Source organism: Oncorhynchus masou, chromosome 1, assembly GCF_036934945.1.
Source record: "Oncorhynchus masou masou isolate Uvic2021 chromosome 1, UVic_Omas_1.1, whole genome shotgun sequence".
NCBI lineage: Eukaryota > Metazoa > Chordata > Actinopteri > Salmoniformes > Salmonidae > Oncorhynchus > Oncorhynchus masou.
The window spans coordinates 52578162-52605725 of NC_088212.1; the positions used below are offsets into that span (position 1 = coordinate 52578162).

General features: G+C 41.2%; 1 protein-coding gene across 1 annotated transcript in view; it reads left to right on the plus strand.

Annotated features, from left to right (window-relative positions):
* The first annotated feature begins 1712 nt into the window (after positions 1-1712).
* homer1b (homer scaffold protein 1b) overlaps positions 1713-27564 on the plus strand; it is a 55684-nt gene continuing 29832 nt past the window's right edge. Inside the window, exons 1-6 of the mRNA XM_064989820.1 lie at positions 1713-2021; positions 2940-3071; positions 11492-11587; positions 12724-12829; positions 16663-16671; positions 20309-20336. Coding sequence (XP_064845892.1) covers positions 1713-2021; positions 2940-3071; positions 11492-11587; positions 12724-12829; positions 16663-16671; positions 20309-20336 — 680 coding nt within the window. The remainder of the gene's footprint in view (positions 2022-2939; positions 3072-11491; positions 11588-12723; positions 12830-16662; positions 16672-20308; positions 20337-27564) is intronic.

Here is a 27564-nt window from a genome sequence, read left to right on the forward strand (position 1 = left end):
GAAAATATGACTAAAACATTGACAACTTCGTCAGGAAACATAAGGAAATAAATACTGTACTCAGTTATTGCATTCATGCACAATGAAGGATAAAACAGTTAGAATGATGATGTTAGAAGACCAGAGATTATATGCGCAGCCACAGGCGGCGAGCTGAACTCTTTATTTAACACTGTATGCCCGTGCAAGCTGTGACGTCATCAGTCACTCAGGTTTTCTTAAAGGTGTATAAAACAGAAATTAGTATACAACTGTTGTTTTCCGATCAATGAAAATGTTGTAAAATGTTGTAATTAATGTTGTTGTATTGTTCTGGAACTTATTACAAATTGTAATCTATTGGGTTAATTTAGGAAAAATAGGATTCTGATTTAGGGTGACAAAATCCTACAAGACTTGTCAAAAACCTATAGGATCCAATCAGATTACTTTTGATTTCCAATAGGAAAAAAGTAGTTCAATAGGATTCCAATAGGATTCTGATACAGGCAACACAATATCCTATAGGACTGCAAGAATCCTATTGGATCACTTTTTATTTCAAATAGGAAAACGTAGTCCAATAGGATTTTAATATAGGATTCCAGTAGAAAAATCATAAATCCAATAGAATATTTTGACACATTTGCCTCTCCCAACAACTGGAATAGGCACGTTCAAACAGAAGTGGAGATTGAAAATTTCCGAAATGTCAATTTTCAAAAATATTCCATGCTTGTGATGCTAGCACAGTAAATTAGCTTACTTGCTTCTGAAGTGGGATAGGAGTTGTGGATGTTTTTGAAAAATCTACTCACAGCCAATAAATGCTTTCACTGGCAGCCGCTGGCAATCTGCACTCCATTCATATGTATTAGAAAAGGTTCCAATATGAACTTCCTCAGGCTTTCGAACTTCACATTTACAACCACTGCTTTCCCTCCCTCCCTTCTCTCCTCCCCCCCTCCTTGTTGATTATGTACAGCAGTGGTTATCAACCGGTCGATCGCAGTCGACTGGTCAATCTACAAGGCATTCCTAGTCGATCACCTAACATTTCTGTAGAAAAGCCGATAAAGCCTTGCACCACTATTTCTTTTAAATTCAAGTGCTGGCCATTCGGATAGCTCAAATCACTGTGCCTGCAGCTTCTATGACCCTACAGCCACGTTTGATACTATGTGAGATTTCATAACTTTTCTCTATATTTAGCCGGTTCTCTATATTTAGCCTGTAGCCCCTCTCTCACCATACCACTGGCATTCCCAAATCAGAGCAGGGAGAGACAGCACTGCCATTCAGAGGAGAGACTGCGTGGATGTGCACTTGTATAGCCTACATGTATAGGAAGTACCATTTAGCAGACACTGTTATCCAGAGAGAGTTACAGGAGCAATTAGGTTTAAGTGCCTTGCTCAAGAGCACATTTACAGATTTTTTTTACCTTGTCGGCTCGGGGATTCAACACAGCGAACTTTCGGTTACTGGCCCAACACTCTTAACCACTACGCTACCTGCGGCATGTATTAGTATGTGCAGCATGATTGGTGTGTATGTGGCCTGTATGTGGGTGTAGTAGGTCTGTGTATGTTTATAGGAGGTCTGTGTGTATTAGAAGATAGTGTGTGTGGAGAAGGTGGTGTGTAGGCAGTAAGTGTGTGTGTGTGTGCGCATTGACTGTCAGTCAATCAGTTGGTGAACTTTAACCACACACTCCCCTCCCTGTGGTTGTCATGGAAGGCGGTAGCGAGTTGGTGATTCGGTTACCGGGACGATCCCATTCCCCGGACAACAACGGCAACAGTAACTTTGGGTTAGGCGAGTTTGGCCAGACAATGGTGTTAAGGCACAAAGAGGTTCACCACTTCTTCTTGGCCCCCTTCAGGGAGCAGCCGATCTACAGCACACGGGCACATGCGTTCCAGATTGACCCCAACACCAAGAAGAACTGGGTGCCCACCAGTAAACACGCTGTCACTGTGTCCTACTTCTATGACAGCACCCGCAACGTTTACCGCATCATCAGCCTCGACGGCACCAAGGTAAAGGCTACTTATAGTGCTTATAACACGTATAACTCTCCTGAGATACTGAAACTCCTGTTATGCCTCTATGCTATGGCCACTTGCCACACTTTTCTAACACTGTGCAGGTCTTTATGGACATTGTTAGAAGTTAATTTTAGTTGGTTGAGTACAACATAGGAGCTGCACTGTGATATGGCAAAAGCAGTAGGTTTTTCACCTGCTACACTGGAAGCATAACTTTTGTCCAGCATGGCCAGTGTGAGCTACCTCAAATGTTCTCAATTTTTGAGCTGCATGCCCGAAATCTTGAAAATTGAACCAGAGTGTAAGTTTATGCTGAGCAGCACGAGCATCTTGCAGAGCCGCATTGCTTCCGCCCAGTTTTCATTGAATTGGAGCGTCTCACACTCCTAAAAAGCTACATGTCTAGTGTAGCAGGCCAGTAAGTTACATGTGAGACAAGTATCTTTAAAAAGCATAGTAGAAGGGTCATTACTTTTTGTAGGCTGTAGCTCAGAAAATGATTTGGTTCATTGGAAAGCTCTAAAACATTCTTAAGACATTAAACACAAGGTGACTGCACCATCATCCAATGCCAAGGGAAAGATAACTAGCACCATTTTAACACATCCAGTTTAGTGGGTTTGTCTAGTGTTAATGGACAATCTAATGTACAAACATGTCAGTGGGTGGACAGCATAGCTAACACTGGCATGATTCAGCCGAGTGCCGGAATCTAGAATGTGTTTTATTCAGCTCATGTGTCAGACAGAGCCAGGAGTGCCCTAATAGGTGTGTGTGAATGTCTTACTGTGTGATAGGGACAGGGTCCATTTTAGGTCTGGACTTGAGTCCACTCTCCTCTCTGGGTATTTTAGTCTTGTGGGTTTGATTTGTTGTAATTTGATCTAATGTGTGTGTTTGCTCCTGTAGGCGATAATCAACAGCACCATCAGCCCCAACATGACCTTCACAAAGACGTCTCAGAAGTTTGGCCAGTGGGCCGACAGCAGAGCTAATACTGTTTATGGCTTGGGCTTCTCTACTGAACACCACCTGACCAAGGTACACAGACACACGCATCCCTTAAAAGTGGTTCCCTCTGCCCTTTCTCTCTCTCTTCTTCACTGTTCTTTTTTTCGCCTGGTAGCTCTTCCACTTTTAGCTCTAATGAGGCACTATGTGTGTGTGTCAGTGTGTGTGTATGTGGGCGGGTGCTTCTTTCCTCTGCAGTATGATTAAGCTATGTCGTGAGCCGGGGGATGCACACAGCAGCCCTACTCTCAGACAAGACGGATATGCATACATGCACCCACCCACCCACACGCACCCATCCATCCATCCATCCATCCATCCACACACACACACACTCACACACAAGTTGTAAATGAGAACTTGTTCTCAAATGGCCTACCTGGTTAAATAAAGGTGAAATAAATAAAAAACACACGCACCCACACATACACGCGCACCCACACGCACGCACACACCCACACACGCACGCACACACATACGCATGCACCCACACATACACTCGCACCCACGCACATATACACACCCACACACACAGAGAGAATAAGCAGAATAATGATGTTCTTAGTCTTATGTTACGCACGCCTCTATGAAGAGGGAACGCAACACCCTGCTACAACTAAACTCTCCGTGAAGTGAAAAATGTATGACTGTAGGTGCAAGAAAGAATGACAACAGGCAGAATGTGGTACCGTTTACAAGGACTTTATTCCTTTACACGGTAATATGGGGAAAAGGGGCTGGACGGAACCAAAGCAAAGAAAGTAAATCTCAAAGCCCCCCCCTCTCCTATCTTACCTGCCTACCCACTACTTACCTGATTTAGCACCAACTGGTGCCCTAACCAAAATACAGGGGTTGGCCGCCCAGGTCTTACCTAGTGTGCCTAGACAGCAAATATGCTACGGGTATATGTATGCCCGCGGGCCTCTTGCCTAAGCACTCCCTAGGTGCCTTCCCCTTCCCCCCTGGGAACAAATGAAACAGAATATTAAACAATTTTCGCAAACAAACTAAGAAACAAAGGATGTCAAATAAGCTCTATCTGAGCAACAAACTCACTAAACATACCAACTCTCAGCAATGAACTCCCAGCAAAATCTCTAGCAAAATATCTGCAATGACCTCCCAGCAAAACTCTAGCAAATCTACCTCTAGCAAATTTACCTCCAGCAAAATCTCTCTAGCAAATCTACTTCCAGCAAAATTCTCTAGCAAATCTTCCAACAAAATCTCTCTAGCAAATCTACCTCTAGCAAATCTACCTCCAGCAAAATCTCTCTAGCAAATCTACTTCCAGCAAAATTCTCTAGCAAATCTACTTCCAGCAAAAAATTCTCCTCCTGCACAGAACACTGGCTTTTATATAGCTTCTGGTATAGGTAATTGGAGACAGCTGCGTCTTGACGAGGGGGCGGGGTCAGCTCTCAATCAGCTGCTTGAGGGATTTCAGGAAGCCATTTCCTGAAATAAACACATGCAAACATACAAACTACAACACATAAACTGGGGAACGTAACACTTATAATCATTAATGTCTTAATTTCATGATTAGGGATATTAACGTTGGGTATAAATTCTCAATCAATATTCCACTAGTAATCCAGTAATAATGAACCGTCTAAGCACACACTGGTTGAATCAACGTTGTTTCCATGTAATTTCTATGAAATTGTATGATCTGTTCACCCCAGGGGACTAGGGTAGGTAACAACACATCTATCACGCTGATCTTGAACATGGGGGGCCCCTCTTCCCTTCTGTACTACCTGTTCGCTCATGACTGCACGACCAGGCACGACTCCAGCACAATCATTAAGTTTATAGATTACACAACGGTGTTAGGCCTGATCACCGACAACGACGAGAAAGCCTATATGGAGGTGGTCAGAGACCTGGCTGTGTGGTGACAGGACAACAACCTCTCCCTCAACGTGATCAACACAAAGGAGATGATTGTGGACTACAGGAAACGGAGGACCGAGCACGCCCCCATTCTCATCGACTGGGCTGTAGTGCTGCAGGTTGAGAGCTTCAAGTTCTTTGGTGTCCACATCACCAGCAAATTAACATGGTCCAAGCACACCAAGACAGTCGTGAAGACAACACGAAAAAACCTATTCCCCCTCAGCAGACAGAAAATATTTGGCATGTGTTCTCAGATCCTCAAATGGTTATACAGCTGCACCATGAAGAAAAAGTTCTACAGCTGCACCATCTAAAGCATCCTGACGGGTTGCATCACTGCCTGGTATGGCAACTGCTCGGCCTCCGACCGCAAGGCACTACAGAGGGCAGTGCGTACGCCCAAAAAATTGTCAAAGACTCCAGGCACCTAGTCATAGACTGTTCTCTCTGCTACCGCAGGGCAAGCGGTACCGGAGCAGCAAGTCTAGGTCCAAGAGGCTTCTAAACAGCTTCTACACCCAAGCCATAATATTCGTAACATCTAATCAAATGCCCCTCCCCTCCGTTTACACTGCCGCTACTCTCTGTTAATTTCCATGCATAATCACTTTAATAACTCTACCTGCAGTACCTGTACATATTACCTCAATTACCTTGACTAACCGGTGCCCCCGCACGTTGACTCTCTACCGGTACCGCCTGTATATAGCCTCGCTATTGTTATTTTACTGCTGTGCTTTAATTATTTGTTACCCTCATTTATTTTTTGTGGTATTTTTCTTAACTGCATTGTTGGTTAAGGGCTTGTAAGTAAGCATTTCACTGTAAGGCCTACACCTGTTGTATTTGGCGCATGTGACAAATACAATTTGATTTGATTTATTCCCAGTGGGAAGACAGGTGTCACTCAAGACTACACTAAAACTAGTGAATCCAGTTGGTTGGAGTAGCATGGTGCCACCAGATTTGTGGCTTTGACTCCCAGATGCTTGGGACACATACTGTATTACTGAATATAAACCTACTCAATTGTCATGACATGACTATCATTAATGTGATGACTGCTATTCATCAAATAATTACATCAAATAATTACGTTTAGTTAATACTTGATTAAATTAGTCATGAAACAACTAACTTAGGAATCTGGGGCACCATGGGAAAAGTTTATTCAATGAGTTACCGTTTCCAAAGCTAACTCAAGAATACAGTTGAAGTCGGAAGGTTACATACACCTCAGCCAAGTACATTTAAACTCAGTTTTTCACAATTCCTGACATTTAATCCTAGTAAAAATTCCTTATCTTAGGTCAGTTATGATCACCACTTTATTTAAAGAATGTGAAATTTCAGAATAATAGTAGAGCGAATGATTTATTTGAGCTTTGTTTTATTCATCACATTCCCATTGGGTCAGAAGTTTACATAGACTCAATTAGTATTTGATAGCATTGCCTTTAAATTGTATAACTTAGGTCCATCGTTTCTGGTAGCCTTCCACAAGCTTCCCACAATAAGTTGGGTGAATTTTGTCCCATTCCTCCTGACAGAGCTGGTGTACCTGAGTCAGATTTGTAGGCCTTCTTGCTCGCACATGCTTTTTTAGGTCTGCCCACAACTTTTCTATAGGATTGAGGTCAGGGCTTTGTGATGGCCACTCCAATACCTTGACTTTGTTGTCCTTAAGCCATTTTGCCGCAACTTTGGAAGTATGCTTGGGGTCATTGTCTATTTGGAAGACCCATTTGCGACCAAGATTTAACTTCCTGACTGATGTCTTGAGATGTTGTTTCAATATATCCACATCATTTTCTTTCCTCATGATGTGCACCAGTCCATGCTGCAGCAAAGCACCCCCACAACATGATGCTGCCACCCTCGTGCTTCACGGTTGGGATGGTGATCTTCAGCTTGCAAGCAATTTTTCCTCCAAACATAACGATGGCCATCAGACCAGAGGACATTTTTCCAAAAAGTACGATCTTTTTCCCCATGTGCAGTTGCAAACCGTAGTCTGACTTTTTTTATGGCGGTTTTGGAGCAGTGGTTCCTTCCTTGCTGAGCGGCCTTTCAGGTTATGTCGATATAGAACTCGTTTTACGGTGGATATAGATACTTTTGTACCAGTTTCCTCCAGCACCTTCACAGGGTCCTTTGCTATTGTTCTGGGATTGATTTTCACTTTTCACACCAAAGTACATTAATCTCTAGGAGACAGAACGCGTCTCCTTCCTGAGCGGTATGATGGCTGCGTGGTCCCATGGTGTGTGTACTTGCATACTGTTGTTTGTGCAGATGAACGTGGTACCTGCAGGTGTTTAGAAATTGCTACCAAGGATGAACCAGACTTCTGGAGGTCTACAATATTTTTTCTGAGGTCTTGGCTGATTTCTTTAGATTTTTCCATGATGTCAAGCAAAGAGGCACTGAGTTTGAAGGTAGGCCTTGATATACATCCACAGGTACACCTCTAATTGACTCAAATGCTTCTAAAGCCATGACATAATTTTCTGGAATTTTCCAAGCTGTATAAACTACTGACCCACTGGAATAGTGATATAGTGAATTATAAGTGAAATAATCTGTCTGTAAACAATTGTTGGAAACATTACTTCTGTCATGCACAAAGTAGATGTCCTAACCGACTTGCCAAAACTATAGTTTGTTAACAAGAAACTTGTGGAGTGGTTGAAAACCGAGTTTTAATGACTCCAACCTAAGTGTATGTAAACTTCCGACTTCAACTGTATATACATATCATACCAGTCATCAATTAATAATTTCCTCATATCAGTCGTAGACTCTGTGGATCTGCACAAACCCGGGTCTCATTGATCAGTCCGTACCACACAAATTGATTTAATTATTTACTAACAAGCTAAATGATAACATAAGATTTACATACACACACACGGTATAGTATATTGATTAGAAACATAATGCGATGACAACAGGTCCCTAGCGGAGCAAGACAATATAACGTGTTACACAAGATGGAGATTTAAAGAGCGAGAGAGAGAGAAAGAGAAACAACATTTGTAAACTGCACTTACTTTTGCCCTGATACCTTGCCCCGAACTAACGATCTTATGGGTAATAAGTGTAAGGCATGTATTTACATGTTGAAGGTCTTCGTTGGGTGTATCTTTGGTGTTTCTCTGTTTGGCCCAGGCCTTCGTGGGCCGAGTTCCACTTTGTGAGAGAGGTTTGGCCTTGTTCTTTGTATGGCCATCTCCTTCGTTCTCTGGTGTAAATCTCTGATTAGATACAATACTAAGAACAGCTACTCAACCGTGCCATTGTTTGTTAAGAGGTTCTTTTGTCTTCTTCAACCTCATGTTGCGTTTCGGTGTCGCGACTAATCGTAGACCTTCTAGTTTGCTATGTTAATTATTAACTCAAGTGCTTTATAACCTTGAGTAGAAAGGGGGAATTTCTGTCTTGCTGACACGCTCCCTCCGTTCCCTGGGGCGTAGCTAGTTATGAGGCAATGTATCAGAATTTACTATGATCTCGTTAGATCTAAAATCACAGTCTTCTCTTAACAAAAACATTCTCTTTAATCTGGATATTTTCTGCACAACGTAAAGTATGTCAATATGAGATACACATTATGAAAACCCTTCAAGTTACATTGTTTTCGTTATAACGTCTTCATTTAACTTTTAATGACATCACAAAATAGTCAATCTTCCACATTCCATCTCTTATCATTACCAAAATTCTGAGGATGAAATAATTGTCCCTGTGTCCATTGTTGGATGTTGTAGTTTTGAGCGATAAACTCTTCATAATGCAGACAGATATTCCAATGACCCATACTAGAGACCAGAAATCAAATCAAATCAAATGTTATTTGTCACATACACATGGTTAGCAGGTGTTAATGCTTGTGCTTCTAGTTCGTACAATGCGGTAATAACCAACGAGTAATCTAACCTAACAATTCCACAACTACTACCTTATACACACAAGTGTAAAGGGATAAAGAATATGTACATAAATATATATGAATGAGTGATGGTACAGAACGGCATAGGCAAGATGCAGTAGATGGTATCGAGTACAGTATACAGTGGGGCAAAAAAGTATTTAGTCAGCCACCAATTGTGTAAGTTCTCCCACTTAAAAAGATGAGAGAGGCCTGTAATTTTCATGGTATACTTCAAATATACTTCAACTATGACAGACAAAATGAGAAACAAAAATCCAGAAAATCACATTGTAGGATTTTTAATGAATTTATTTCCAAGGTTATGCATTGTTTAAAGTGGCTAGTGATACATTTTTTATATCACTTTCCATTATTAAAGTGGCTGGAGTTGAGTCAGTATGTTGGCAGCAGCCAACCAATGTTAGTGGTGGCTATTTAACAGTCTGATTGCCTTGAGATAGAAGCTGTTTTTCAGTCTCTCGGTCCCAGCTTTGATGCCTCTTGTGTCTGAGCCGTTGAATTGCAACTCTACTTTGTCTCTATACTGACGCTTAGCTTGTTTGATTGCCTTGCGGAGGGAATAGCTACACTGTTTGTATTCGGTCATGTTTCCGGTCACCTTGCCCTGGTTAAAAGCAGTGGTCCTCGCTTTCAGTTTTGCGCGAATGCTGCCATCAATCCACGGATTCTGGTTTGGAAATGTTTTAATCGTTGCTGTGGGTATAACATCGGCGATGCACTTTCTAAAGAACTCGCTCACCGAATCAGCGTATTCGTCAATGTTGTTGTTGGATGCATTGCGGAACATATCCCAATCCACGTGATCGAAGCGGTCTTGAAGAGTGGAATCAGATTGGTCGGACCAGCGTCGAACAGACCTGAGCTTCTTGTTTTAGTCTCTGTCTGTAGGGTGGAAGCAACAAAATGAAGTCGTGGTCAGCTTTTCCGAAAGGAGGGCAGGGGAGGGCCTTATATGCATTGCGGAAGTTAGAATAACAATGATCCAGGGTTTTACCAGCCCTGGTTGCGCAATCGATATGCTGATAGAATTTAGGGAGTCTTGTTTTCAGATTAGCCTTGTTAAAATCCCCAGCTACAATGAATGCAGCCTCAGGATATGTGGTTTCCAGTTTACATAGTGTCAAATAAAGTTTGTTCAGGACCATCGATGTGTCTGCTTGGGGGGAAATATATACAGCTGTGATTATAATCGAAGAGAATTCCCTTGGTAGATAATGCTGTCGACATTTGATTGTGAGGAATTCAGGTGAACAGAAGGACTTGAGTTCCTGTATGTTGTTATGATCACACCACGTCTCGTTAATCATAAGGCATACCCCCCTGCCCCTCTTCTTACCAGAAAGATGCTTGTTTCTGTCGGTGCGATGCGTGAAGAAACCAGCTGGCTGCACCGACTCCAATAGCGTCTCTTGAGTGAGCCATGTTTCCGTGAAGCAAAGAACGTTACAGTCTCTGATGTCTCTCTGGAATGCTACCATTGCTCGAATTTCATCAACCTTGTTGTCAAGAGACTGGACATTGGCGAGTAGTATGCTAGGGAGTGGTGCGCGATGTCTCCGGAGCCTGACCAGAAGACCGCTTCGCCCCTTTTACGGCATCGTTGTTTTGGGTCGCCGGCTGGGATCCGATCCATTGTCCTGGGTGGAAGGCAAAACACAGTATCCGCTTCGGGAAAATCATATTCCTGGTAGTATTGATGGTGAGTTGATGTTGCTCTTATATTCAGTAGTTCCTCCCGACTGTATGTAATGAAACCTAAGATTACCTGGAGTACCAATGTACGAAATAACACGTAAGAAAACTAAATACTGCATAGTTTCCTAGCAACGCGAAGCGGCCATCTCTGTCGGGGCCATTAAACTCAAGTTAGATATTCTAATAGGGGTTTTATATGACTAACTGTTAGATATTCTAGTAGGGGTTTATATGACTAGGAGTCTGCTGACTTACAATTTATGATTGATGTAAGGTGTCATAAAAACCCCACATCAATCCCTCTTCCCCCTGTGGGAGAGAGAGAGCTCTGTAGAGCTGATCCACTGTAACCTGATCATTTGGATCCCCACAATAGAGTCATGACACAATGTATGACAAAGCTGTAAGTCACTTTGGATCAAAGTGTGACAGAGAACAGCTGGTGGCATAATATAAATTAAGCCCCTCCCACAAGGGAGAGAGAGGGAGAGCGAATCGAGAAAGAGGAGTTTACCCAGTTTGTCTGTGTTTATTGATGTTTCTAATGTTCCTATGATGTTACTATGTCTCTGTGCATGCCTGTGTCCGCGCACTGGCATGGGTTTTACTGTAAGGGTTACTGTGCCATTCTCTGGTTGACGTACATCGCTCACATTTCTACCGAAGCATTATGGGTAGGGGCCTCCATTCCATAGCCCAAATGTTGGACGTCAAATCAGATGCCTCCCATTTGGTCGCTAATGACAACCTCCTCTACCCTCTTAATACTAACATACTAGTGTGTTTTTTTGTGTGTGCACAGGTGTACCCTAAAGTGACAAATATTTTGTATTTGAACTAGAAATTGGCGTTCTACCTCTCAGAGTATGTGACCAGTCTCTGTCTCTCTCTCCAGTTTGCAGAGAAGTTTTCAGAGTATAAGGAGGCAGCACGTCAGGCCAAGGGAAAAAGTCAAGATGGAAAGATGGAACTAGCCACCTCTCCCTCTCAGGTATTCACCACTTAAAAACACTGCCACTGCTCCCTCTTAGGTACTCACACTAAAAAGGTCACAACACTCTCCTGTGGTACTTCATAAGTTAACAGCTGGAAAAAAGGAGAACCACGCAACAAACATATGAACTTGGAAATCCCTGCATTTGTTAGATTATTGTGTTTTCGCTGCATATTTAATTGTCCTCCTTTGAACAGAAATGGAAGAAATTAGGTTGTTTTTAAGATTCAATCCCCAGAGTCCCACCACTTCAAAAACCAGCTTAACACCCTCTCTAGTCCAGGGAAACTCTGCTATTTTACTACACATTGCATCAGTTTACATCACATCATTACATGCACAGAAAACAGGATGCTGATGAATGGTTCCTCTATCTGATTCCTCTATCCAAAAATGATTTGATGCTACACTAAATATGTCAGCACAATGGAAATGGACATTGTTGCACATGTAGAAGTCTGAGAACAGCATTGAGAGTATGATAAGCATACATTAACCCAGCCTTCTTCAATAAGGCCACTTATAAATGTAGATTATGAAATTACACTTTCAATGGGAATGTCCTGAAAGTAATTTCCTACAGTGATTAAGTCTCAGTTATCTCTGTCCGTCAGGCCTAAGTGGTGCATGGTTTGAGTGTGCACAATGGCCAGTTTATCACCCCTTAATTGTTTTGTTTCATGTAATTAAAGTGTGTAAATGTTTAGTTTGGTCACATAGGCTTAATTGTTTGGGAAATAAAGATAAACGTTTATCTGCAATTTCTCTGAGCTACAATAAGCTTTGGCAGGCAGAACAGCTCAGTAATGTCCTCTTGGTAATACAGAGCTAGGAGCTTATCACCAGATTCTCCTATCCGTCTCTCTCTATTTGTTTTCTCTTTATTTATTTATTTCCAATTTTCTCGATCTCTCTCACGCCGAACAGAGGAAGAAGATGACTGCTGAATCTCCTCATGAAAAAATGACTTGGTTAATTTGAACTAATTTCATTCTCATACAATGCTTGCTCTTTGCTAGATAAATCCAGAATCACTGTTCAGCACATTCAGACTAATGGGTTGATAAGAAGCACTGTAAACAATTCTTTAGTTATATGTTGATTGATGGATTGATTGCTTGTCCTGTATGTAGGAGTCGCCAGCAGGTGAACTCTCTTCACCTCTGACTCCTGTGACTCCTCCCGCCATGGACAACATCAACGGGACAGATGACCCCTGTGACATCACACCCGAGCCCCGTCCTGAACCGTCTCAGAATGCACTGGCTTTCACACACAGGTAACACACACAGGGGTGTTAATAAGGGGTTGTGCTGTGTGTGTGTTTGTATGTGTGTGTGGGTGTAAACACTGAGTTTACGAAACACTTGCAATGTCAAAATCAAATCAAATGTTATTTGTCACATGCCGAAATACAACAGGTATAGATAGACCTTAGAGTGAAATGCTTACTTAAATGCTTTTAACCAACAATGCAGTTTTAAGAAAAATAAGAGTTAATAAAAAAAATAAAAAAATAAGACAAATCGAAAAATAACAATAAAAAACAACAATAAAATAACAGTAGTGATGCTTTATTCAGGGGGCAATGGTACAGAGTCAATGTGCAGGGGCAACGGTTAGTCGAGGTGATTTAGGTAATATGTACATGAGGGTAGAGATAATGTGACTATGCATGGATAATAAACAGAGAGTATCAGCAACGTAAAAATGGGGGTGTGGGGGGGACAGTGCAAATAGTCCAGGTAGCCATTTGATTAGCTGTTATTGCTTGGGGGTAGAAGCTGTTTTATAGAAGCCTCTTGGACCTAGACTTGGCGCTCTGGTACCGCTTGTCGTGCGGTAGCAGAGAGAACAGTCTATGACTAGGGTGGCTGGAGTCTTTGGCGATTTCTTTGGGTCTTCCTCTGACCCCTCCTGGTATAGATGTCCTGGGTGGCAGAAAGCTTGGCTCCAGTGATGTACTGGGCCGTACGCACTTCAGGATGCTCACAATGGTGCAGCTGTAGAACGTTTTGAGGATCTGAGGACCCATGCCAAATCTTTTCAGTCTCCTGAGGGGGAATAGGCGTTGTCGTGCCCTCTTCACGACTGTCTTGGTGTGTTTGGACCATGATAGTTTGTTGGTGATGTGGACACCAAGGAACTTGAAGCTCTCAAGCTGCTCCACTAAAGCCCCGTCGATGAGAATGGGGGCAAGCTCACCTGGTTATGGACTGACCAGGTGAACACTATGATCCCTTTTTGATGTCACCTGTGAAATCCACTTCAATCAGTGTAAATTTAGGTGGAAGTGACTGGTTAAATCAGGATTTTTAAGCCTTGAGAGAATTGAGACATGAATTGTGTATGTGCGCAATTCAGATGGTGAATGGGCAAGACAAAAGATTTAAATGCCTTTGAACGGGGTATGGTATTAGGTGCAAGGCGCACCGGTCTGAGTGTGTCAAGAACTGCAACGCTGCTGGAGTTTTCACACTCAACAGTTTCCCGTGTGTTTCAAGAATGGTCCAACACCCAAAGGACATCCAACTAACTTGACACAACTGTGGGAAGCATTGGAGTCCAAATGTGCCAGCATCCCTGTGAAACACTTTTGACACCTCGTTGAGTCCATGCCCCAATGAATTGAGGCTGTTTTGAGGGATGCAATTCAATATTATGTATAAATGGTAGATGCTTCCAGTTTACAGAATAAGACAGAAGTGTGCAAGGCTGAATAAGATAAGGTGTGTGTTTGGGCACTGGGCAGTAGTTGTATATAGTTGGAAGGACAGAAATAGTGCCACTCAGTGTCTGTGTGTATGATGGGGTAAGTGTGTGTGTGCCACATATATAATTTCAAATCTTGGTTTTGTTTAAACTTTATTGTATGAAGACTCACATTTTTCTAAAACCCAGTCTATTTGTATCTTTTCTTTCCAGGGAGCAGTATAAAGCCCGTCGGGTCTGCTCTTTCTGATAGCTTGCTATACAGGTTCTGAAATAGGAGCTCTTTCCTACCCTACCAACACCAACCTCTATAGATACTAGACCACTAACATCTTGACTATTAGCACCTCTTTACTGTAGCACACTGATGGAATCACATTTTCAACATCTGTACTTAACTTGAGTTAAGAGAAATCACACTCTCAACATCTGTACTATGACTTCAGTTAAGAGAAATCACACTCTTGCTATCAGACTTATACACCTTTATTATTATATCGCCCTCATTTAAAAACAGAGGTCACTAAAAAACTCCTCAAATGTGACTGACCCCTTGAGTGAAAAATACTGATGCCTTGTTTGGTTCTCTTATTATACTGAACAAAAAAATAAACAGAACATGCAACAATTTCTAAGATTACAGTTCATATGAGGAAATCAGTCAATTTAAATAAATTCATTAGGCCCTAATCTATGGATTTCACATGACCCGGAATGCAGATATGCATCTGTTGGTCACAGATACCTTGAAAAAAATAGGCCTCACAATGGGCCTCAGGATCTCAACACAGTATTTTTGTGCATTCAAATTGCAAACGATAAAATGCAATTGTGTTCGTTGTCTGTAGCTTATGCCTGCCCATACAATGACCACACCGCCACCATGGGGCACTCTGTTCACAATGTTGACATCAGCAAACCGCTCGCCCACACAACACCATACACGTACTCTGCTGTTGTGAGGCCGCAGAGACGTTGGAGTTGGATGGATGGATTATCTTGGCAAAGGGAAATGTGCACATGGAACATTTCGGTGATCTTTTATTTCAGCTCATGGGACCAACACTTTACACTTTACATATTGCGTTCATATTTTTGTTCAGTGTAAATGTTATAGTAATAGATTACGTTATTATATCAAAATGTCTTTATTTTAATGCTATTATAGCTCCATCTTTATTGCAAAAATAAAATTGAACTTGCTTAGCTGGCCCTCAGAGACTTGTTGTTAATCTGTGTATATTCTTGTGATTTTGTGTCATCTCTTAAAGGACAAATTGTCTTACCTCTCTTGTATTCACATTTTTTTTAAACTGGCATGCTGTTTTTATGATATCATACAGTAGTTTACAGTATGTCAAGATGTGGGGCAAAGAATGCTGCCGTCTATACATTTCTGGGTCTATGATTAGATACTACATATTGATTATGTTCATAGATATTGAATAATGATGACTGAATATTTAATTAAATAGCCCAAAGTCCTACCATGCAGGGACTAGTTTTAAGGTTATTCTCCTGAAGGGGTTGATAGAGGATTTATGTAACTCTTGTATAACATACGCAGTGGGGGGTGGGGTAGAGGGTGGGAGAGAAGGAGAGAGGGAGAGCGAGAGGTGCAGTGTCTAAGGGCCTGTGTGTGTGTGTCACTGCAACCTAAACATGAGCTTACTGCAGATACGCACACACACACGTATGCACGTACACAGACAAACACCATACACCACACTACACCAAAATACTGCACCAATAACCAGAATTGATTTGTACTTTTTTATTGCACAATAAAGACAAATAAAACTTTATTTTCAACATAAATAATCATGAACAATTGTAATAACCATACTAATACAGATTTCAAATACTGTATGTGTAGTCAAGCATCCCAGTAGGGCATTCATCATATTTTCGAGTACCCACTGGAGACTATTGACATTTCACTGTGTAGAATGAATAAGACATTACTGATATTCAAAAATGATGTATTCCCTGGCCATAAAAATCACTATGATTGTGGTTCATATTGATTAAAGTCATCAATCAATTTATCAATGTTTTTTCTTCTTCTTTTTTTTCTTCGGTTTATCAGTTTGTCTATTAGCTGATATTCAGCAACTGTATTAACCCCCTCTGTAGTGCAGTCCGTTTTGTGAGAATTTGCAGAGGTGCTCTTTAAATACACACACACACACAAGCACAAACACTTTGGTGCAGATTGTTGCATGTGTGGGAGTCAGGACTGATTTCTTTCACTCATGCAAACACCTGCACACACACACACGTGATGTGGTGTTACTTTGTGAACACCAGCTGTTGTTGCTTACTAAGCTGTTGTTCAATCAGGGTGTTAAATTGGCCAGTGTTACCTAGTGTTGATTTTTCTGTGTTACATTTCTAGTGTTGATTCAGGTGTTTATTTTAAAAAACTATGTTGGTTTTAATAACAAGTGTTAAACCAAAACTACGCCCATCATTATCATATTTCCCAGCATGCTCTTTTGCAGGTTGCTTTTTACAAATGTTTTTATTTTCAATATCTATGTCTATCAAAGGCATAGATATTGAAAAAAAACATTCTATAATTAGTATAATAAGAAACATCCCCATCAAAGTCCGTCAGTTTAAGCTAGAGACATCAGTTTACATTGGATGTGTCTTAATCCACCTCATCCGCCGATGTTGCACTTCCACATCTGCAGGGGCAGAGCTAGAGCAGTGTTTGTCAGACCTTGAAACATTGGTCTTCTCTGAACGGTTTGGCCTACAAACTAGTATGACCCCTCTATGAAAAGATGACACTTTCACGAACAAGATGGTGTTCTCTGTTTTGAACAAGCGTCTTGGGACTTGTCTGAAGTTGGTACAGCCGTTCTGACAACTTCTGTCTGTAGCATCCGAACTGTTTGTGCTACACACTAATATGACTCCTTTTTGGGGATTATCTATTGTTCCACATTGTGAATCTATTATTCAATGTATTTGTATGGGCTAATAGCAGTAAGGCCACATTTAAACTGTGCCCCCCCCCAATCTGTTACTTGAACTTAACGCACCCGTTACTGAAATGGTTGTTTCAGCTTAGATGCTTTAGGTAGTCTCATATTTTAGTCTTCCCAACCCGGCAGCAGTGGTGTAAAATATGTAAGTAAAAATACTTTAAAGTAGTACTTAAGTTGATTTTGTGGTATCTCTACTTTACTAATTATATTTTTGACAACTTTTACTTGCAGACTGCAATGCAGACATAGTGTAAAATATATTTTGATTTGTTTAACACTTTTTTTGGTTACTACATGATTCCATATGTATTATTCATAGCTGTGATGTCTTCACTATTATTCAAAAATAGTAAAAATAAAGAAAAACCCTTGAACTTGAACTTTTGACATGGTACTGTATATGCTGGGGAATTAAAAATGTATTTACATGTACACTGTTTGTCAAATATATTTATGAAATATATAACTTATATGTAAATATATGTAAACTCATAAATTATATGTCATATGTAAATATATCTTAAAATATACAGTACCAGTCAAAAGTTTGGACACACTTACTCATTCCAGGATATTTCTTTATTTTTACTATTTTCTACATTGTAGAATAATAGTGAAGACATCAAAACTATGAAATGAAAAGTATGTAATCATGTAGTAACCAAAAAAGTGTTAAACAAATCAAAATATATTTTATATTCGAGATTCTTCAAAGTAGCCACCCTTTGTTTTGATGACAACTTTGCACACTCTTGTCATTCTCTCAACTAGCTTCATGAGGAATGCTTTTCCAACTGTCTTGAAGGAGTTCCCACATATGTGACCGACCTCTGTGATTCGGTCTTATGTAGCATAAGTAGCAAATTTGAAATGGCGTTTTTTACATTGAAAAAAAAAAGCGGAGACACAGAGCTACGAAATTGTATATCATACACTGCTTTGAGGAACAATGGGAAAGTAATTCTGCTTTGAAAGTTGATAAACTTGTAACTTCACTTTTGAGAAAATGTCCTTTGAATTTTTTGGTACCTACTGGAGAGGTGTTCTTTATCTACACTCATTCAGCATCGTTCACACCGTCTTAATCTTTAGCCCCTGCCATCTCTTTAATGGTTAATCCGAGCATTCTGTCCTAACAACAGTCAAGCACTCAAGCTAACATGAGAACCATTCACTGACCATTTTATTCGCCCTAGCAGAGCTGGTGAGGCTGTTTTTATGCTATCCAGAGCGTTGGTGACTGAAACTGTGCTGCTGGCAACAATTTACACTTTTTTTGCCAACGTTTACTGACACTGGCCATATTCAACTGGTGTTGGGCGTTTATAAATTCATCAGTTATTCTGCACTTTGGCACACTTAGACGAGAGCGCTCTGAAATCTGAGTAGATAGCCCGAGATTTACCAGCTACGTCTATCAACAGTTGTTGTTGTGACATTCTATTGAAATGGTTACTTGCATAGGGGAGTCTTTTGTTAAGACATGTAGCTTGCTAGCTAGGTAAACAATTAACCAATTTATGACGTTACTACCCTGCATGAATCTGCAGATAGCTAAAAAAAACAGGTTCAATGTTATCTAGCTAAGATTAGGCAATAACTAGCAACTCAAATGGCTATGAGATACAAATAGTAAGATCATAAACGTAACGTTAGCTAGCGAGACAGCCAGCTAATGTTAGCTAGCTAGCTAACAGTACACTTTAACTTGAAATGATGATGCCATTGTTGCCATTAGTTTTAAGATGTAATCCGCAGACAGGTGTTTTCTCCGTCTCCTAAACTATCATTCTCTAATTCCACTGTTTTCAGAACTCGTTCCTCGAGAAAGTGGAGAGCAACACATGCAGTTCTATTACGTGATACATAAAAAAGCCATGTTAGACAGGATTACCAACACACACTGACCAGCTCAAATAGACAGAAACGTCCTATATGGCAGACCAATCCGAACTTATCTCTCGGCATGTCCAGCTCACTCATTATCTCAGCCAATCATGGCTAGTGGGAAGGTTGGTGACTTTTTCTGTGGCTCGTAATTTGTTGTATTCATATTTACAGATGGCATACAAGTCTGTTATTAAGGAACATGAATTTTCCAGAAGATATCAACAACATCAATGTTCCAGAAGACATTTCTGCCCAAAAATGTATTTTGATTTGATAAAAGTTTATTCAAATGGCTCTCCTGTGAAGTAGTGACCCACAAAGTACGCTTAGTTTCCTGAAATGAGTTACATATGCTAAGCACTTGTTGGCTGATTTTCCTTAACTCTGCAGTCCAACTCATCCCAAACCATCTCAATTGGGTTGAAGTCGGGTAATTGTGGAGGCCAGATAATCTGATGCAGCAGTCCGTCACTCTTTTTCTTGGTCAAATATCCCTTATACAGCCCGGAGGTGTGTTTTGGGTCATTCTAAATAAATCACTGACAGTGTCACCAGCAAAGCAACCCCACACAATCACACCTCCTCCATGCTTCACGGTAGGAACCACACATGTGGAGATCATCAGTTCTCCTACTCTGCATCTCACAAAGACATGGCGGTTTGAACCAAAATATCTCAAATTTCGACTCATCAGACCAAAGGACAGATTTCCACCAGTCTAATGTCCATTGCTCATATTTCTTGGCCCAAGCAAGACTCTCCTTCTTATTGGTGCCCTTCAGTAGCAGTTTCTTTGCAGCAATTCGACCATGAAGGCCTGATTCACGCAGTGTCTACTGAACAGTTGATGTTCAATCTGAGGTGCTGTTAACTCTAATGAACTTATCTTCTGCAGCAGAGGTAACTCTGGGTCTTCCTTTCCTGTGGCGTTCCTTATGAGAAACAGTTTCATCGTAGAGCTTGATAATTTTTGCGCCTGCACTTGAAGAAACTTTCAAAGATCATGACATTTTCCTGATTGACTGACCATGTCTTAAAGTAATGATGGATTATCGTTTCTCTTTGCTTATTTGAGCTGTTCTTGCCGTAATATGGACTTGGTCTTTTACCAAATAAGGCCATCTTCTGTATACCACCCCTACCTTGTCATAGCTCAACTGATTGGCTCAAACGCATTAAGAAGGAAAGAAATTCCACAAATTAACTTTTAATAAGGCACGCCTGTTAATTGAAATGCATTCCAGGTAACTACCTTATTAAGCTGGTTGAGAGAATGCCAAGAGTGTGCAAAGCTGTCATCAAGGCAAAGCATGGCTACATTGAAGAATCTCAAATATAAAATATATTTTGATTTGTTTAACACCTTTTCGGGTACAACTTGATTCCATATGTGTTATATCATGTATAAAATAGTACACTTAAAGAAAATCCCTTGAATAAGTAGGTGTGTCCAAACTTTTGACTGGTACTATATTTATTTCAAATATGAATTTGTTTGTCAATATATTAGGCTTTGGCATTGGAAAGTATCGGTGTTAAAAGGGCAACACTTTGAAAAGTGTGAATTCAACACTTTCTGGTGTTTCTCATATAAACACTTCAAAATTGTTTAGTTGAACAAGCACAGTGTTCTATTTACCGATCAAATTTTGCTGTGTGTGCTGCTTGTTTTCAGACTATCTTATGGGCTGGTGAAACTCCTGGCATTAACTACAGTATAGCTGACAGGATTTACACTAATGTGTAGCTGATGGTCTCTCTGTGTTATTTGTGATTTATTATTTATTTAACATTTGTTTATTTTGTTTATCCAGATTAGTCTCATTGAAATGCACTCTTTTTCAAGAGTTATGATTTCAAGAACAGCTCCTCATGTAACAGCGCAGCTTTTTGACATCTGTGATGGGATGTTATTTCCAGTCTGTGGAAGTCCAGTAGATATGTCTGGGTCTGTGTTTACCTGTATTTACCTGTTTTCTCTGCAAAGAATGTGTGTTTACCTGTACCATCTTCTTTATGCTCACAGTCTGATGAACTTCCCTCTCCGGTGTGGTTTCCGTAGCGACGTCGTCATAGACCTAGTTTTGCTTACCACCATTGCTGACATACAGTGGGGAGAACAAGTATTTGATACACTGACGATTTTACAGGTTTTCCTACTTAACAAAGCATGTAGAGGTCAGTAATTTTTATCATAGGTACACTTCAACTGTGAGAGACGGAATGTAAAACAAAAATCCAGAAAATGACATTGCATGATTTTTAAGTAATTCATTTGCATTGTATTGCATGACATAAATATTTGATATGTCAGAAAATCAGAACTTAATATTTGGTACAGAAACCTTTGTTTGCAATTACAGAGATCATACGTTTCCTGTAATTCTTGACCAGGTTTGCACACACTGCAGCAGTGATTTTGGCCCACTCCTCCATGCAGACCTTCTCCAGAACCTTCAGGTTTCGGGGCTGTCGCTGGGCAATACGGACTTTCAGCTCCCTCCAAAGATATTCTATTGGGTTCAGGTCTGGAGACTTGCTAGGCCACTCCAGGACCTTGAGATGCTTCTTACGGAGCCACTCCTTAGTTGCCCTGGCTGTGTGTTTCGGGTCATTGTCATGCTGGAAGACCCAGCCACGACACATCTTCAATGCTCTTACTGGGCGAAGGAGGTTTTGGCCAAGATCTCGCGATACATGACCCCATCCATCCTCCCCTCAATACGGTGCAGTCGTCCTGTCCCCTTTGCAGAAAATCATCCCCAAAGAATGATGTTTCCACCTCTATGCTTCACGGTTGGGATGGTGTTCTTGGGGTTGTACTCATCCTTCTTCTTCCTCCAAACACATGGCGAGTGGAGTTTAGACCAAAAAGCTCTATTTTTGTCTCATCAGACCACATGACCTTCTCCCATTCCTCCTCTGGATCATCCAGATGGTCATTGGCAAACTTCAGACGGGCCTGGACATGCGCCGGCTTGAGCAGGGGGACCTTGCGTGCACTGCAGGATTTTAATACATGACGACGTGGAGTGTTACTAATGGTTTTATTTGAGACTGTGGTCCAAGCTATCTTCAGGTCATTGACCAGGTCCTGCCGTGTAGTTCTGGGCTGATCCCTCACCTTCCTCATGATCATTGATGCCCCACGAGGTGAGATCTTGCATGGATACCCAGACCGAGGGTGATGGACCATCATCTTGAACTTCTTCCATTTTCTAGTAATTGCGCCAAACGTTTTTGCCTTCTCACCAAGCTGCTTGCCTATTGTCCTGTAGCCCATCCCAGCCTTGTGCAGGTCTACAATTGTATCCCTGATGTCCTTACACAGCTCTCTGATCGTGGCAATTGTGGAGAGGTGGTGGAGAGTCTTGTGGAGTGTCTGTTGTGGATAGTCTGTTTGATTGAGTGTGTGGACAGGTAATGAGTGGAGAACAGGAAGGCTTCTTAAAGAAAAACCAACTGGTTTGTGAGAGCTGGAATTCTTACTGGTTGGTAGGTGATCAAATATTTATGTCATGCAATGAAATGCAAATTAATTACTTAAAAATGTGATTATCTGGATTTTTGTTTTAGATTCTGACTCTCACAGTTGAAGTGTACCTATGATAAAAATTACAGACCTCTACATACTTTGTAAGTAGGAAAACCTGCAAAGCCGGCAGTGTATCAAATACTTGTTCTCCCCACTGTATCTAGGGGGCTGTGTGTGTGTCGGTGTGTGGGTAAATGAAGACATTGATGATGTTAATGTGTATGTAGCACAGCTGCTTTGTAGCACAGCTGCGCTTTAGCACGGTTCGGATTGAATCCAGGCCTAGGTATTGTGTTATAGCGGGTGTAGCTGTGTGTGTAAGCAGAGATTTAAATCATAAATCAGGATTCCATTGGCCAGTTGAATATCGGGATGTCCTTCTGGTGTTATCATGGTGATGTATTACCTGGGTCCAGCAGCGGAAGGTCCATAAAAGGAGAACTTACCTGACCAACTCTCCTGGTAAACAACAGCAACACACTTAAAGAACCACTTTAAACAGTTACAACTGTTTAAATGACACAATTGACACTCAACTTCTCCACATTACTGCATCATTTCTTCTTTGTTGTCAGCGAAAGTAATGGTGTTTTTTCTACAAGGTATTTTATTTTTACACATATATGTTTTACAATGGTGTTCTTTATTTAGTTATACAGAAAGAGAAAGAAACCCGATCCTTCCCAATTCCCAACTGCCTGTGAGGTGAAAGAGAATAGTTATTTTCTGATTCCTTCAAAAAAGAATGCCCCTAATCTTGCTAAACTAAACACTGTATAGTGTCTGACATTCGGTCTGTAGCGTGGAAATCAAGGCTAGAATAGTCTTAACATCTTTGTAAAGTAAGCATTGATCACACTCCATGTACAGTCGTGGCCAAAAGTTTTGAGAATGACACAAATATTAATTTTCACAATATATGCTATCTCAGTTTGTATGATGGCAATTTGCGTATATACTCCAGAATGTTTTGAAGAGTGATCAGATGAGTTGCAAAGTCCTTCTTTGCCATGCAAATGAACTGAATCCCCCAAAAACATTTCCACTGCATTTCATCCCTGCCACAAAAGAACCAGCTGACATCATGTCAGGGATTTTCTCGTTAACACAGGTGTGAGTGTTGACTAGGACAAGGCTGGAGATCACTATGTCATGCTGATTGAGTTTGAATAACAGACTGGAAGCTTCAAAAGGAGGGTGTTGCTTGGAATCATTGTTCTTCTTCTGCCAACCATGGTTACCTGCGAGGAAACACGTGCCGTCATCATTGCTTTGCACAAAAAGGGCTTCACAGGCAAGGATATTGCTGCCAGTAAGATTGCACCTAAATCAACCATTTATCGGATCATCAAGAACTTCAAGGAAAGCGGTTCAATTGTTGTGAAGAAAGCTTCAGGGAGCCCAAGAAAGTCCAGCAAGTGCCAGGACTGTCTCCTAAAGTTGATTCCGCTGCGGGATTGGGGCACCACCAGTACAGAGCTTGCTCAGGAATGGCAGCAGGCAGGTGTGAGTGCATCTGCACACACAGTGAGGCAAGACTTTTGGAGGATGGCCTGGTGTCAAGAAGGGCAGAAAAGAAGCCACTTCTATCCAGGAAAAACATCAGGGATAGACTGATATTCTGTAAAAGGTACAGGGATTGGATTGCTGAGGACTGGGGTAAAGTCATTATCTCTGACGAATCCCCTTTCTGATTGTTTGGGGCATCTGGAAAAAAGCTTGTCCAGAGAAGACAAGGTGAGCGCTACCATCAGTCCTGTGTCATGCCAACAGTAAAGCATCCTGAGACCATTCATGTGTGGGGTTGCTTCTCAGCCAAGGGAGTGGGCTCACTCACAATTTTGCCTAAGAACACAGCCATGAATAAATAATGGTACCAACACATCCTCCGAGAGCAACTTTTCCCAACCATCCAGGAACCGTCAATATTTTGGGTCCATGGCCTGGAATCTCCCCAGACCTTAATCCCATTGAGAACTTGTGGTCAATCCTCAAGAGGTGGGTAGAAAAACAAAACCCCACAAACTCCAAGCATTGATTATGCAATAATTGATTATGCAAGAATGGGCCAGGGCGGATTGCAGAGTTCTTGAAAAAGAAGGGTCAACACTGCAAATATTGACTCTTTGCATCAACTTCATGTAATTGTCAATAAAAGCCTTTGACACTTATGAAATGCTTGTAATTCTATAGTAACATCTGACAAAAATATCTAAAGACACTGAAGCAGCAAACTTTGTTGAAATTAGTATTTGTGTCATCCTCAAAACATTTGGCCACGACTGTAGTTAGTTTTCTCTCCATGGTCTCCTAAACTAGCCCGTTGGGCTGAATGGAGTGATTCCTATAACACTGTGGTGTAGATATTCACAGAGCTCTTTTGCAGTCATCATGGCATTATAAAGGAATAATGGTTCTTCATAACTGTGATGCTCAGATGCAAGTGTCAAATAAAGCGTTACATTGGAACTTTATTAATTTCAAACTTCATTGACAAACTAAAGATGTTTTCAACAGTGAAGAAGTTGGAGGCGATTACCCAGAAAGAATCACAAAACACTTCAGAAGTTCGACTGAGGGACCTTACAGATAATTGTATATATGAGGTACAGAGATGAGGTAGTCATTCAAAAATCATATTAACACTATTATTGCACACAGAGTGAGTCCATGCACCTTATTATGTGACTTGTTAATAAGCAAATTGTTACTCCTGAACTTATTTAGGCTTGTCATGACAAAGGGGTTGAATACTTTTGGCTCATGACATTTCAGCTTTTTATTTGTAATTCATTTCTGAAAATAACAACAACAACAAAAAATCCACTTTGACGGTATGGGATATTGTGTGTAGGCAAAAAGTTGTAAGAGCTGTAGATACTTTCTGAAGGCACTGTATGTATGCGTTGTATGGTTATTGTTGTAACCATTCTGATTGTGTTCTGTGACATACATGATTGATATTTGTATTTAAAGTGAGTTTAATGTTAACCAGTTGTTCCCATTGGCTTCGGCGGTCTAACTGTTAGTGCCACCCCCTACAGCACATGCATGTTTGTACACATGGTGTCGGCGTGGGTTCAAATCATTCACCACTGCCTTTCTGACACATTCTCTGTCTATCTTCCCCAATATCTCTCCTGTGTCCAATAAAATAAAACATGTATACAGTATATAAAACAACACATTTTTTTGTTCATATTAATTGGCAGACCAGAAACATTATACTAATACCTTACCACATAACAGGCTCCACTGTCACAGAATAGCTGTATCTTTAGATTGACACTTCTAGTAGGGATACAGTCACGCCAAGAACAATGAAACACAATAAAACTTGATTGCCCAACATGGGGATATTTGCATTCATATAGCAACACAGGTGGAGAGCATGTTTCAGGTGATGCTATTCATATGTGAAGGCTAATGTTCTCAGATGTAGGAACAGCTCACTTACCATGCTGAGGTCTCTCGATGCGTGTTGCTCTCTCTGTGTGTGTCGCTGTCTGCAGAGTAGATGGATCCAGTTCACAAGCAAGTGGGTTTAAGTAAAATAACAGAAGTCTTCCTCATCTTAAAACTGTCAGGTCCTTCTGTTGTGAAAGCTCTCCATTTCTCTCCTGGTCTCTCCATCTCTTCTGCCTTTCTCTCTCTCTTCCTTCACCTCACATGTTCTCTCTCTCTTTGAGTCTGGTTGAGACGTGTGAGCGGTTTTTACATTTGTGTGGCTGTGTGTGGAGGTGACAGCCTCACAGTGGGTGTGTGTGGGACGAGGTGTTGTCTCTCTCATCTGCGTCATGTGGTACGCACACGCACATACACACTGAGGGGGTGGCTGTGTTGTGTAAGAGCCCAAGGCATTCTGAGAGTTTGTCATTATGGAATACTACATTGTGTGTGTGTGTGTGTGTGTGTGTGTGTGTGTGTGTGTGTGTGTGTGTGTGTGTGTGTGTGTGTGTGTGTGTGTGTGTGTGTGTGTGTGTGTGTGTGTGCATGCCACTAAGAGGAGACACTGCAGAGTGTGTGGGAGAAATTACTCCTATTCAAAAGGACTATGTGTTAAGGTCTTTATTTTCCACTCCAACAGCTGCATATCCATATGTGCTGAGATACGGGCTGAATAGTATTACCTCAACAGGTGGATCGGGTGAGGAAGATGGACTGTAGAGTAATGTTTGATGTTTTTTATGTATTATTTCTTACATTGTTAACCCATAAAGTATTCAGTGTTATTACATACACCTGGGAAGAACTATTGGATATCAGAGTGACGTACCAGCACTACACCCAGGAATACGACTTTCCCAAAGCGGCTCCTTTGTCCGGACTACCGAGGGCATTTATACAGATTCCAGAGGCTGACCCACAACAACGCCGCGGGAGAAGAGGCAGACGGAGTCGTCTTCTGGTCAGACTTCGGAGGTGCGCACAACACCCACCACTTCCGAGTATATTATTAGCTAATGTCCAGTCTCTAGATAACAAGGTAGACTAAATTAGGGCAAGGGTTGCTTTCCAGAGACATCAGGGAATGTAAAATACTCTGTTTCACGGAAACATGACCCTGTCGGGATATTCTGTCAGAGTTGGTACAGTCACGTGGATTCTATGTGCGTTGCGCCGACAGGAATAAACATCTCTCCGGGAAGAAGGAAGGGGGTGTATGTTTCATGATTAATGTATCATGGTGTAATTGTAACAACATACAGGAACTCACTCCTTTTGTTCACCTGACCTAGAATTCCTCACAATAAAGTGCTGACTATATTATCTCCCAAGGGAATTCTCCTCGGTTATTGTCACAGCCGTGCATATCTCGCCTCAAGCCGATACCATAA